Genomic DNA, 15009 nt, shown 5'->3' on the forward strand with positions numbered 1-15009 from the left:
CCCGATTCCCTATTTAGTGCACTAATTTTGAGAGGTGCTCATCAAAAGTAGTGCACTATATAGGGAGTAGGGTGCCATTTGGGACGTACACCCTGTGTGTCCTTTAAGCCTGGATGGCAACACTGGTAGCCCCAGGTACAACATACCCTTCAACCTTCACCACCATCCTCCACAACCACATTCCAAACAGTAGCAGTAGAAGGGGATTGCCAGGGTGGGAGAAGTGACAGGATACAATCAGACCTGGGTTCAAACACTATTTGAAATCATTGAAAACACTAACTGTGCTTGATTGAGCTTACCTGGCTTAATTGAACCAATAGAGCAGCCCTAAAATGGCAAACCCCGCCCATCTGGTACAGTCAAACAAAAGAATTTAAGTAATATTTTGAATAGTATTCCAATCCTATCCTTGCCAGACACATCATCCTCCTGCCCTATGGTATGCCAAAGCACTGGGTGTGTACAAGCAATTCAACTGAATACCACTCAATGTATACTCAGGCCTTATCGGAGAGAAACCAAATATACTCCAGGCTATCACAGGGGAACGGATGAGCAATTGGAACTCAAACAGTATTTGAATACAAATATATCAATGGTCCCTCCTTCAAGCTGTTCAAATCGCAAGTGGATGGACAAAATAAATAGTCTACCACAGTGAACGAACAACTGAGAAGGAAAGGAGGTACAAAATGCATGATACCATTCACAGAGGTACCATTCACAGAGGTACCATTCACAGAGGTACCATTTACAGAGGTACCATTCACAGAGGGAACAGTCACAGAGGTACCATTCACAGAGGTACCATTCACAGAGGTACCATTCACAGAGGTACCATTCACAGAGGTACCATTTACAGAGGGACCATTCACAGAGGTACCTCATTCACAGAGGTACCATTCACAAAGGGAAAATGAAATAAAATCACACTACAACTACCAAATGAATCCATGAGACGATTCAGAGAGAACAAATTCACATGAGACAAAACTAATGTAGACAAAGATTTTTTAAACACATTTTAAAGGATTTGCTAGATAAGCCCAGTCCAAGTATGGCCCCTAAAGGATGTTGGAATCGATGGATGAGAGAAAATGTACTGTGGGCCACACCATAGAGAGAGAGAGAGAGAGAGAGAGAGAGAGAGAGAGAGAGAGAGAGAGAGAGAGAGAGAGAGAGAGAGAGAGAGAGAGAGAGAGAGAGAGAGAGAGAGAGAGAGAGAGAGAGAGAGAGAGAGAGAGAGAGAGAGAGAGAGAGAGAGAGAGAGAGAGAGAGAGAGAGAGAGAGAGACAGAGAGAGAGAGAGAAAAGTGTTATTGAATGCTACATGCATGAGTAATAATGAAGCCAGAGTGAATCTCATATATGCTCATGCTCTCATCATTATCAATGGCCTAATCTCCCATAAACCATTCCACTAGACTCAACTGGACATGCTGTTCTGACGGCTCTACAACTACATTTAACATTTCAGGAATGACTGTACTGAAACCATGAATTTATTTATGTAAAAGTAAGAAGTGTACTGTAAATAGACCGCAGATGATCTTTTCCATTAGAAGGGAGATTATCACCTCGCTAATACAGGACGTAGTTTGCAAACATATACATGAATCTCTGAGCGTAATGTTACCCCCATAGAGATGTCACCTGTTCAATTATGCATACCACTTATGATGATCTAATACTTGTATGTATTCATTGTATAAGTGTACCCGGCAGATAGAAATGTACGGGTGGGTTAGTTTGACCCTCATCTTAAACTATACAAATCTCACCTAAAGAGGTTTGGTCCTGCAGGAACCACGGCTACAACCCTGTGACCTCTGACCTCCCGAGACCTCCTCAAGAGAGAGGGTCTCCAAAATGTTTGATCTTGTTCATGGAAATAAATGCTGCTGTTACTGGGCCCCTCTGGTAATAAGACGTCTCTGTCTGTCCCCTGTTTAAGTCCTTCATTAACTTTATCTTTAAAAACGGGGAGCCTTACTCTGACGGCGAGCGAGGAGGACAGAGGAGCTTTACAGTAAGCTGTTTCATCCAATTTCCTCATTTTCTAAATGAAACAGCCATATCGATGTTGACGTTGCCATGTCAGCAGTCAGCACAGTGTGGTCTTGTAGACTATGCCACAATGCCTATAATGCCTACTATATGTGCCAGTCACATGTCTGAGGTGATATGGAAATATGTCTAAGTTTCAACTGAAATGTACTTCAACTGGTTTCAAATATTTATTCATGCAATAAGGACTTCCTAACATCATCATTACTATTGTTTGATAGTTTGGGGAAATGATATCAATGTGCTTCTGAGGACTTTTTCAAACACACTGAGGGTTTCAGAGAAAACCCTGCCTGAGAAATACTCATTCATTATTCTCAGCTGTACTGTCGAGAACAGCCAGTAGCAGTAAAGTCGAATAAAATTAACTATGTGAGGCTAACTTTGGACACGACTGATATACGGAGCTATGGAGGTAGGTATCTGGCCTCTCTCCCAGACACACTGGCTGCGTCTACACAGGCATCCCAATTCTGATCTATTTTCTACTAATTGGTCTCAATCACGTCAGATATTTTCACATCAGACATGTTTCAGAGCTGATCTGATTGGTCAAAAGAGCAATTAGTGAAAACTAAAGAACAGAATTGGGCTGCCTGTCTAAACACAGACACTGTAGTGGCAGGAATGACTCAGATGATAATAGAACTGATCATCCTAATTAACATCATACATTGTAGAAATAGTATGCCAATAGAATGTGTAAGGTACTAGCGAGAATCTGGCAGGATTTCAGACGGTTGGTTATAAGTCAGTTATAAGTTCTAGCTTAATCGTATGATAATGACACCGCCTTAATTGAAAGGAGAATGATATTCTTTATTTTTTTTAACATGCAATATGAAAATGAGACATGGGCCTACATTAAAATAAGTAATTTCAAGTATGAAACTGCACACAAATAATAGTTAGATTCACAGAATATATAGAGGGGCTGCATAACACCTAAACACACACACATATATATACACACACACACACACACACACACACACAACCTATCATAACTATGTAATTTAGGGTGAAGACACCATTGCCCCAATAACACAATTCTGCATGTTATTTTGAACTATTGGGGCAGATATCTTCTATTTTGAATCATGGTATAATAATATAACCACTATGAACCGTCTGTCTGTCTGTGTATTGTCTGGTGTCCTACATTGTCCTGCAGAGCTAGATCTCTCATCATGAAGGGATGACATTGACATGCTAGATGCTTGATTACTTGGGCTTGTTCTTTTATGCAGACTGACAGCTTGTGTTGTTCAGAACTAACTACAGTACACAGATCGTCACATAGATCCTACATCATACAAAATCACTCGTAGATCATGTATGGGTAGTGTAATAATTATCCCATTATACTTGTAACTAGACACTATCATTCATTCAATTTTTGACTAAAAAGCTTTTAAAATTATATACATAATTTATTTCTAACAGCGTACTGTACTGTGTATCCTATGATTGGACTAATTTAATTTCCAAATTATGATATCATGGCAACTAATAATTTCTCATTATCCATTAAAATAACATTTAAAAATCACAAAATACAGAGTAAGTAAAGGATGCAGTGATTAACTGAAATTCAAGCAGATGAACTCCTTAACAAGGCAGTTGAGACTTCCTTCTTCCTGTCCCATTGATTTGAATACATTTTGATTGATTCCCGTTATAACCTCAGCAAGGCGATTACCTCAGCAGCTCATCTGTGTTATTGAGACATTTCAGCATGAAATGTGTTTTTCCTCACTGAACGTTAAGCAGAAATTCAAGTGCCAAGTCTCAGAAGTCTTTATTATGAGATAATTAGTCATTATGATATTTTGCTAAAGTTCTGCTATTCCTTTCCTTGGTCATTTTAGCTGTGGGTTCTCCAGAGAGAACAGTCACCATTTCATGTCTAATAACTTTTTTCTCCCACCCAGCTAAACATTCAGAAGGGGAGGACGCGGTGTCCTAAACCAAGGAATATGTTACACTTAATCAAGAGCGGTGTGTGTGTGTTCGCGCATGCTTGCGTGTGTGTGTGTGTGTGTGCCCTTGCGCACGCACGTGTGTGCGAGTCTACGCACACGGCACCACAATTGCCGGTGGTGATGATCTTCATTAACCCGCTAAATGCCAGAGGTGTTTTGTCACAGATTTTAATGCGTTTATCAGCACAAATATGACGGAACTGTTTAAGGCCAAAACATTGTTTACATCTCTTACAGCAATACATCTGGCTACAGTACAAATACTAACCCCCTCCCCAAACACAGTGGCTGTGACATTGGTTTGTCCCTTACATTAATAGCTGTGCTAATGCAGGTCATGGCAACTATTCCTTACAGAGAATTCTCCCTGTGCAGTGATAAAACCTACATTAGAAATTGTGCAAGATGAATGTGGGATGTGGGATCAAAAGAGCTAATTTATTCAAAATGCCATGTCTAGTCCCAGTATCGCATTGTAAAAAGAGTAGACTCTCTGTCAGGTCAGTGTGGCACACCAAAAGGTCAGAGACCCTTAAGATGATAGGCTCTGGTCTCAGCTTGCTCCTTATCTACACCTATATGGATATCGTTTGTATCGCCCCAACATTTATGTAAAGGAACCTAACCAGTAACCACCGCGGTCTCTGCCCTCTCGCTACCCGGCTCTGCTCCTCTCTCCTGTCAACTGGTCATTGCAGCCACTATGTAGCTGTGGTGTGATGTCGCTGCCCTGTGACGCGCTAGGCGACATGTCCGCCTTGCTAATAGCTTTGTGATGGCCCCACATCGCTGTCGCTAAGCTCCCTGCCTGACTGGAAATGCACTGACCCTAGTCTGCAGCCCTGTCTGTCCGTCTGTCCACAGCCCTGCGCTGTCGCCCTGCTCTGCCTGCTTGGCCCCGCTAGTCCCCCGGTAAGGGAGTGCGTAAACAGTAATTGCTACATAAATTATGTGACACTTGGTGTCAGCGGTTTCTGACTGACTTCCAGTCAGCACTGCTCATGTGTTGTTAGTATAGTTGGATACTAAAAATAAAATGCTCAGGTATAAATCTATTATTTTCTATGGTCAGAAAAAAAACATTTAGGGGAAGGCCAATAATATAGTTTTTGTGTATAGAGTATATGGAATCTTTTTTTGATTATACCATGCTTGTGCTAAGTATAGAATATTATGATTTTACATAATAGCAAAACAAAACATTACACAATCCCTGATGCAACATGTATAATTAAATATATCTCATCCAGGTGTTGAATTGAATTTATACATTGTAGTAGTCTGGGCTATTTGTCACTGAGAGCGTGTCACATTTTCACAAAGATGGCAAATTGTATTAGTCTTTTGTGGTAGAGACTGCACCGGTCCCGAGGGACAACAGACTAAATCACTGTGGTGTGATTAATTAAAGCAGTGAAAAATACACCGCATGTCGAAGAAACTGCTGCTCACAGTAATGATGGAGTATACTGCTCTAAGGATCTCAACAGACTATCCTCAGAGGCTGATAAATGAAGCACAACTAAATGTAATTCACACAATGCACAGTTGAAACGAGTATAGATAGACAGACAATGTCTGTGGACAGTGTGTACAGTACAATAATCCCTACACATGACTAAATGACGTGCAAAACAAAAAGACATTTGGTGTACGCTTGTGAGAGCATGATGTTGATAGCACTCAAGATACATAAATAGCAGAAGATCAAATTCATATTACATTGAAAATAATTCATGTTAATTATTTCCAATTGTGCATTACATTTTCAGGAACGTTTCAGTACCGTAGGTCAATATAATAGGTGATATGGTGAGTAAATGAGGTTTCTATATTATACTACTGACACACTCTCCGAGAGTGTGTTAGGGGGAGTTGTGACATGTGCAAAACACAACTCACACATGCATATAATACAACTTGTACATGTGTGAAATAGGACAAATATAAGCACCCACCAATAGATGTGTTTTTTTTAATATATATATATATATATATATATATATATATATATATATTTACGACTAACCTATTTTCTGTGACTACTGCCCAAAACATTGTGGGAATGGGTTTTTACCGATGCATTTTACAACAATTACTGTTCTGCCCTCAAAGAACAATCACACAGATTATATAAAACATGTTTAATGAAATCAGGGGGAAAAAATCTGCTTACATCCTTTTGAATACACATAGTCCATCTCGAAATAATCTGGAGCATTTGTGAGGGATTAACTCTCAAACGCCATGTCCAGATAATCCCAAAACGCTGCTGCCTGTTTCTGCCTTTTTGCCAAGAGGACTATAAAAAGAATTGTCTGTGCTCTCAAGATGATGAGTGTGTATTAGAATAACACACAAAGTATTAAAGTCTGAAATTCATTATCAGTGAAAAAATAACCTACAGCTATAACCATCTGCTGAAGCGTATCACTTTGTGTAATTAATGGTGGTTAGATTGTCCTGACTGAAAGGGCATTGTCTCTTGGACAAAAAAAGATGGCTGTCAACACAATATACAGGCTACACCACTACAGTATCGGACACCTACTTTTATGTCTATAGTTTACCCCCCCCCCCACCGGCTTCCATTGGCATAACATGTACAGTGTATTCTCAGTGTTGGTAATGGTGACATTAATGTTGTATTACATTCTACTTGCTAAGGGAGTCTATCATGTTGGACCACAAGTTTCCTCAGAGAGAGAGAGAACGAGAGAAAGAGAGCTCTAGTTCATTTGCAACCTGCCCCTAATGTCCCTTGCTATCAGACTGAATCAGTACAGGCTGATAAATTAGCCATTTAGAAACTCATAGTGAAGGACTGTGAACTAATGTGCACGTCATTGTGTGGTATTCATATGCAATGCTTAATGTTGTGTAACCAATTCTGTCATTTCCATTATGTAAATACATTTGCCTCAGCACTATATTTTATGTATTGTCTTTCTTGTCTCAATTACTTGGGCTATTAATATCCGAGGTTTATGGAAATGGTGTTTCGGCGTGGTGTGTTTGTAGTTTGATGACAAAGTGCAAACTGTTCATGAAATCTCATTATGATTTCAATTGGTGTCACAAACTTGAACATGCTTTGAGCATTCATCCACACTCTATAGCTCGGGATGCAATACGCAGACACCTCACTCTGAATATACTGTAGGAACAATACTAAAACTACATTTCTTTGCCATGACTAGGGTGTGTTACAATATTCATAAATACATATTTCCAGACAAGGTGTACATCAAGAAATGTTACATTTTCAACACAAACCTCAGATGAGCACCAGTAGCCTACACTGCATTGTGACAACACTTAGAGGCACTGTAGGAAAAATATCCCTATTTCAGACAAACTCACAATTCACCAGATATTTATTTAATCACTTTAGATGAAAATTACTACTCAGAAATCAAAGCACACGCTGGCAAAACCATACAGTCCCCTGTAACTGTCAGTGGGTGTGATAAGGGTGAGGGTCCAACCATGCTAACCTGTCAGGGAGAAAGAGACTGTGTAGTCCCCGACTGTGTAGTCCCCTAACACCAGCTCCTATGTCTATAAAAAACACATTCTTTATTTTGCCAATGACTAAAGTGATGACTAACTCCTGCACACCATTCAATCATATTTACTGACACTTTATATTTGATTCCACAATTATTTCCCTGATGTTTATCATTTCTTGGTAAACAAGCCATCTGGTCAGTGTTGTGCATTATAATGTTATTTATCTGCTGTGTCTTGGATGTTTCCCTGACCCCTCTAACTGAGCAATGACTCATCTGTAACCTTCTGTCAGCATTTCCAAGTTCCTGACACACTGGCTTGTTTTTAAAGGCCTCCGTGTCATTTGACTCCTTATCACCATAACACAGTTATGATGAGAAGTGAATAGTTGAGTGTGAATACTCATTAAGACTAAAAGCCACTTTAAGACTGATGATTTTAATATTTCACATGTCTGATGGCTGACGTGTGTGTATGCTTCATGGCACTAGGGGATTAGTTCACTATTTAAAGACAACATGTGAAATATGTATATTAATGCACATATTTTGACAATAATTGGCTAAATGTGGTATAGCCTAACAGTAGTTCACAGTTAGAAATGTTTTGAACCACACTTCAGAAGTAAACGTAAACTAACACACAAGGGCGCCACGCACCCCAAAAAAATCTGAGGGGGCACAAAGTAATTGAGGATAGCCATCCGCAAATTGGAGAATTTAGAATTTTTCAAACAAGCTAACTACTCTAACTTGATTGATAAACTGAAATGGCTTCTTGGTAGCTAGCTGAGGAATGCTCAACTCTGTTCTCTTATATCGAGGTGGAGTTGAGTATTGATAAGTGGTCACACAATTTGCTAGCAACAACATTGAGTCACCATCAGTCAATACCACCTCGATATAAGAAAACAGAGTTAAGCGTTCCTCAGCTACTTGGTAGCTAGTTATGAGGTTAGGCGATAGGGAACCTATCTGGGTTAGCTAAAGCCAACTTCATTAAATTGCTAGAAGTATTACAGAGAAGAAAATATTATAATTGTAAAAATTATTATAATGTTAATGTTAATAATACACCTGTGCCCCCTATTGGCAAGATGTCTCTCCTAACACACATGATGCTACTACATTCCAAGGTGCTGGGTGATTGGCTGCATAATATTGCATAAGGCTAGGATGCATCATTTATGTTTGAATTAAATGTATAAAGATAAGAAAAATAAGCAAACATGTTACTAAAATCTGTTTAAAAGGGTCACTCAAGTGAATTTAGGATATGTCACTGTCAAACGCGTATTACAATCTATGGTCTGGGCTACACAGCATAATTGGAGTCAGACCTCAAATGCATGTTTATTTAGTCATTCTTGTGCATATCCACGCCAAATCCTACTCATGAGTGTAGAATGCATTAATTATTAATCAAAGGGCAATGGGACTACAGCGTGTGATGAATTTAAACGTGTTAAACACTTTGGATTAGGCTACTGTGTAGACTATAGGCCTAGCTAGGCACAAGTTACACAAAGTGGATAAAATATTGCAAAATATTCCTACTGAAGTGTCTGTCATAATATGGGCTACATTACCTGGAGGTTATTTTTCTTTTGGGGAGGTCATTAGGGTAATGTGGCAACTTAAAAACCAGTACGTGGATGCGCTGATGTCACGCGCTCTTTGTTGAAGCATGGCAGAGAAAGCTCTCCAAACGTTTTCCTTGTGAAACGAATTCCAATACCTATATGCTCAAAGCAAACAACATTGTTTGAATGAAGCTAAAACTTCAACTTGGAATGTTGACTATGCGTCATGATGGGACTGGTGATATGTTCTGCTTTGTGTGCACAAAAAAAGAAAATACTTCAATTATTACACATGTTTAGGCTAATATTTGAAATGTCCAGGGATAAAAAATAAAAAATTATAGTACCTAAACCTCGTGCGCTACGCAGTATAAGGTTGTCATTGCTCTCCGCTACAGACTCCAAGGTGCGCGCGACCTCTGCGTTTGACACGTAAAAATAAAACATAAAAATACATATGAAAGTTTTTACCTTTTCTCTTTGACCTTCTTCTCCTTCTCCTTTTGAACTTGCATTTGACTTGACTGCTCGGAGTTCCCGAGGTTCGGGTGTTGCTTTCAAGAACTGATGCCATGTAGTGACAGTGGAGAAACGCGCGAAATAACTTGTTCTGCTTCTTCTTAGCAGTTCGTCATATAAAACAGTCCTTGGTGACGGTGTGGATGATTTCAGACTTCTCTTTATTCCCTTGCCGAACTCTTCTTACCAGGGAGTGCGTGCGTCTCGCTGCTAGAGCACTGTGAGTACAATTACTCCTGCAACTCCTGCAAACCTCTGTCTCGAGAGCGACGGTTGTATTTTCTGGACTGCGCGAGAGCTCACACTGGTGTGATGCCGCCTCCCCTCGCGCAGGTTGTATGTAAAGCGACGTCTAGTTTTCTGCACCTCTGCGAATTTTGCCAGCAGCCACTTTGAATCCAATCATGCAGGAAGCCTATCTATTTGCTACCGCAAATTCTAATTAGACCCAATCATGACTGTCTCCTTGCTGTGACATCACGAGTAGCTCCGCCACCAACCGCCTGCACAAGAGCACGCACCCATTCTTTCCTTCTTCCCTCACTGTCTTGCAAACTCAGCGCCCATTCGGGCTGAGTGATTTGGGTGATGCCTTTCTCGTCCCCCAGGACAAGACATGACACAGAGGTAAAGATCTGCCTGTGACAGACAGGGTTCTTCGTGGTTTGTTTTCACTGTGTGTCTCTTTACATTATTGTCTGTTTGTGTCCATATTGTGCCATGTAGGATTATTGGGATTCTGAGAGGATTATGATTATTATGTTTTTTCAAAAACCTATCTTGCTCTCTCTCCCTTTAATTCTTTACCAAAGTGTAGGTTCTGTAACATCATTGGCCATATACCCCCCCCCCCCTCCTCCCCCTTGTTGCTATTGTAAACTGGTTACTCAATGTAATTAGAGCAGTAACAAGACATTTTTTGTCATACCCGTGGTATATGGTCTGATATACCACGTCCGTCAGCCAATGAGCATTCAGGGTTCGAACCACCCAGTTTATAAGAGACATTATATAATTGGATATATCATTAACATACAGCATTATCCAGTTCAAGACAGCAAAATATTCTTACATTTTTGTAACATGCTTATATCATACATGTTAGTGGGACAGGATAATATACAATGACTGCATGTTATTCTGTGTAAACAATTATTACTATATATGAGGGCTTGACAGATTCAGTTTGTTTTGTTTACTCACACACTTGGGACTGTATAGTCAGTGCATAGGCCAACGTAATGCCATTTCCTTTGTTTTCTGTGTTCTATTTAGGCCGAGAGGACAGAGCAGCAGACGTTATATGACTTTCCACTTCAGAGGTAAAAGTGTTCTGAGTTCTGACAGGTTATTGCCACTGAAAAGTTTGAAGAATATGACATTTTGGCATTTTGTGTTAAAGCACAGTGTTGAGTCTTTCAGAAAGCATTATGTGCTTTCTCTAGCTGGCGGACATTTTGATTCCCCTAGCCCTCAGTGCTCTGTGCTCTCTGCAAGGCCAGCTGTATGGTGAAGGTGCTGTGGTGCCAAAAACAGTCACTATCATACAAAAATCACACAATTTTAACTGCAAGCAAGAGCACAATAACTCAGACTATGTAAAAGAAAAATAGTAAAAATACTGTAGCACTACCAACTGTTTCACAATACTGTATTACAATATCCACTACATAATTACTTTTTACAAATATGTTTAACATGGGAATTAAGCTAACATAAAAAACAAAACAAATATAACCTAAAATCAGAACCTAAAAAACCTTGTGAAAGTCAGTGATCCAAAACATAAAGCAAACCACCAATCACATTGCCTAATAATAATGCTGATGTTTTCCTGAGAGAAAAAAAAACACACACACACACTCAAAACATACATCAAGCAACATCATGAAGGTTTAACCTTCCTACTCCAATTTATTTCAGTTCTGACATAAAAAAAAAAAGCCCTGCATTTTCAGAAACCTGACATGTTTGCTGATGTCAGTCGGAAGGAAAAGTCACTTTGAGATTCTTTTGTAATGGCGAGCAGGACTAGGGAGGCTGGAAACATTTCCTGGATGCCGGAGGGGGGGAGTGGTGCTGCGCTGCGTAGCGGAGCGTTCTCAGGTCTGTCCGATGGGACACAGCCTGCCCCGAGGACACCCACAAATATCCATGTAAATTGCAGTTTAAGAGAAATCAATGGAAGTGACAAGTTGCCAATGCCACTATCTGGGGACGTACTGAAGGTGTGTGGGGTTGAACCATTCACAGATAACACTGAGGAGGGGAAATTTACAGCGGTAAGGCTGAAGAGGCTATACACTGTTTAGGAAGTCTATGGAGCGCTATGGGGTCCTGTGGCTGATTCCAGGTCAGTTCTTACCCAGATCGAAGGGGTCGTTACACTAGAGCCATACTGCACATTTTCTGTGTTAGAACTGCATAATTGAAGGACCAAAATTCCTCCTATTTCACTTGTTTCCTGTATTAAAGGTTTCTCTCCATTTCCCAAGTAGCTTGTGATTGATGTTCATTTGTTGTGCTACTCCAAAACGTTATATACTTTCAGGGCTCTCCAGCTAGTCAGCCTGTAATAGAGTTCTCTATATTGACCTCTGTCCATGGTACCGACCTCTCTCCATGGTGCTGACCTCTCTCCATGGTGCTGACCTCTCTCCATGGTGCTGAACTCTATAAGGCACACCCAAACAGAAAAGGAACATTCTAGATGTGAAACAACAGAAAACATTTTTCAACCCCATGCTTACTCGACCCATGTCTTACTCTAAATACAGGGAGGAAAATAAAAGCTTTTTTAATGTAGCTGTTGTATTGTGCACAAAGCCATATAAGTCATAAACACATGCTATGTGTAGTAACCACATTCATACATATGAACAGCATGATCTTGTTCCAGTATGTAAGTATTGGTATTACTAGTATTCTTATTATCCCTCATGAGTACTACTATAATTTAATATATCAATTTAAATTGGGCATCAAATTTGATGTGATTCATTAGCAATCATTATGTATGTAATATTGTCATTTGATCTTATTCAGCACACCCTTAGGCTAAGCTGTTAATTGTATAATACAGTGTCTCAATATGGACAGTCAGGAATAGAGGGAGCTAGTTGCCTCCCATGGAGATGGAGTAGTCTATGTCTCCATAGCAATAGATGAATTCATCATATCACACCACGCCACATGTGCCACGCATCAAATTAACACCACTCCTCTTCAAACAGGTTTCTGCTTGAAACTGATAACAAGCAAGTGCCATAATTAAGCACCTTTTTACCTCTAACATCATCACCTCAATACACTTATGATCATGTCAGCATCACTGTCATCTGACTCCATAAGGAAGGCTACATTTACACAGGCAGCTCAATTCTGATCTTTTGCCAACAATTCAGCAAAATATTAGAATATATCAGCTGCCTGTATAACCCCAGCCTTCGAAACTTACTTCCTTACTCTCCAAGGTTATAATTTCCCTGGATGCGTCAGAAATGGGAATCAGAAGTAATGCACTATATATGGAATAGGGTGCCATTTCAGACATAGACCCTTGCTGTTTTCCTCCTGTGTAATGAAGCTCTACTCCACCCACAGGTCAGGGCTGTGGAGTTGGAGGACAGGGCTGGGTCTGGAGTCCGGAGCCCGGTTCCTTTTTCTCTGTTCTATGTGGATATTGTCTGCGTCCCAAATGGAACCCTTTAACTATATAGTGCACTACTTTTGAACAAGGCCAATTTGACTCTGTTCAAAGATAGTGCACTAAATAGGGGATAGGGAACCATTTGGGAGACATATATTGACTTTAAGCTTTGTGGGAGGGATTAGGTTCTGCTGTGGCCTTATCTGGCGCTCAGACTCCTCACACGGGGCTCCTAGGGAGCTTCAGATCTGCCTTCATCTCCCCTCCACAGACATTTCACTCCTACCGCTGCTCCCTAATCCAGAAGACTGCCTCCTCCTTTCCCTCCTTTCTCTTTCCTCTCCTTTCCTTCCTCTCTCTTTCCTCTCCTTTACCTCCTCCTCTCCCTCCACTACTCCACTACTCCTCCTCTCCCTCCTTCTTCCACTGCCTTCTCATCCTCCTCTTCCTCCTCTCCCTCTTCTCCTTTCCCACCCTCCTCACCCTCCACTACTCCTCCTTCTCTCACTCCTCTTCCTCCTCTCCCTTCCCCCTCCTCTCCCTTCCCTCCTTTCCCCCCTCCCTCCTCTCATTTCCTCCTTCTCCTTCTCCACTACTCCTCTCCTCCCTCCTGTCCTTCCTCTACTCATTGTATATATTCTAATCGTGACAAGAGGTTGGGAATGTGTAGTTGTGTACCTACACTGTGGTTAGCCACAGGGTTTACAGTGCATTCGCAAAGTATTTGCGACCTCTTGACCTTTTTCCACATTTTGTTACTTTACAGCCTTATTCTAAAATTGATTGAATTGTTTTTTCCCCCTCATCAATCTACCAAAAAATACCCCACAATGACAAAGCAAAAACTGTATTTTAGACAACAACAAAATAAATATATATATATGATATATTACATTTACATAAGTATTCAGACCCTTTACTCAGTACTTTGTTGAAGCACATTTGGCAGTGATTACAGCTTCGAGTCGTCTTGGGTATGACGCTACAAGCTTGGCACACCTATATTTGGGTAGTTTCTCCCATTCTTCTCTGTATATCAGGGATCAAGGTAAGACCCAGATGCAGACTATCGAAGTAACACTGTTTATTGTAGCAACAGGGACAGGCAAAGACATGTCAAGGGGTCGAAAATCCAGGGAAGGCAACTGTACAGGACGGCAGGCAGACTCAGGTCAGGGACAGGCAGGGTTCAGTAATCCAGAGGTGGAGCAAAGGTACAGGATGGCAGGAAAGCTCAGGGTCAGGCAGAGAGGTCAGGTGGGCAGGTACAGGGCCAGGACAGGCAAAGGTCAAAACCGGGAGGACTAGCAAAGAGAGGCTGGGAAACGATTGGAGCGGACAGGAAAAACGCAGGTAAGCTTGAACGAACAAGACGACTGGCAACAAACAGACAGAGAAGGCAGGTATGAATACACAAGGAATAATTGGGAAGATGGGCGACACCTGGAGGGGGTGGAGACAAGGACAAGGACAGGTGAAACAGATCAGGGTGTGGCACTGCAGTTCCTCAAGCTCTGTCAGATTAGATGGGGAATGTTCGATCGGGTTTGAGTCCCTGCTCTGCTCTGGCCACTCAAGGACATTCAGAGACTTGTCCAGAAGCCACTCCTGCATTGTCTTGGCTGTGTGCTTACGGTCGTTGTCCTTTTGGAAGGTGAACCTTTGCCCCAGTCGGAGGTCCTGAGCGCTCTG

The 15009-nt window shown here is 41.0% G+C and overlaps 1 protein-coding gene across 1 annotated transcript in view; it reads right to left on the minus strand.

The window, feature by feature from the left end:
- The window catches only part of LOC139420689 (adenosine deaminase RNA specific B2 (inactive)), a 194043-nt gene extending 184320 nt beyond the window's left edge, over positions 1–9723 (minus strand). Inside the window, exon 1 of the mRNA XM_071170912.1 lies at positions 9621–9723. Within this exon, the coding sequence (XP_071027013.1) occupies positions 9621–9723 (103 nt within the window). The remainder of the gene's footprint in view (positions 1–9620) is intronic.
- Between the last annotated feature and the right edge of the window lie 5286 nt (positions 9724–15009).

Source organism: Oncorhynchus clarkii, chromosome 11, assembly GCF_045791955.1.
Source record: "Oncorhynchus clarkii lewisi isolate Uvic-CL-2024 chromosome 11, UVic_Ocla_1.0, whole genome shotgun sequence".
Classification (NCBI taxonomy): Eukaryota; Metazoa; Chordata; class Actinopteri; order Salmoniformes; family Salmonidae; genus Oncorhynchus; species Oncorhynchus clarkii.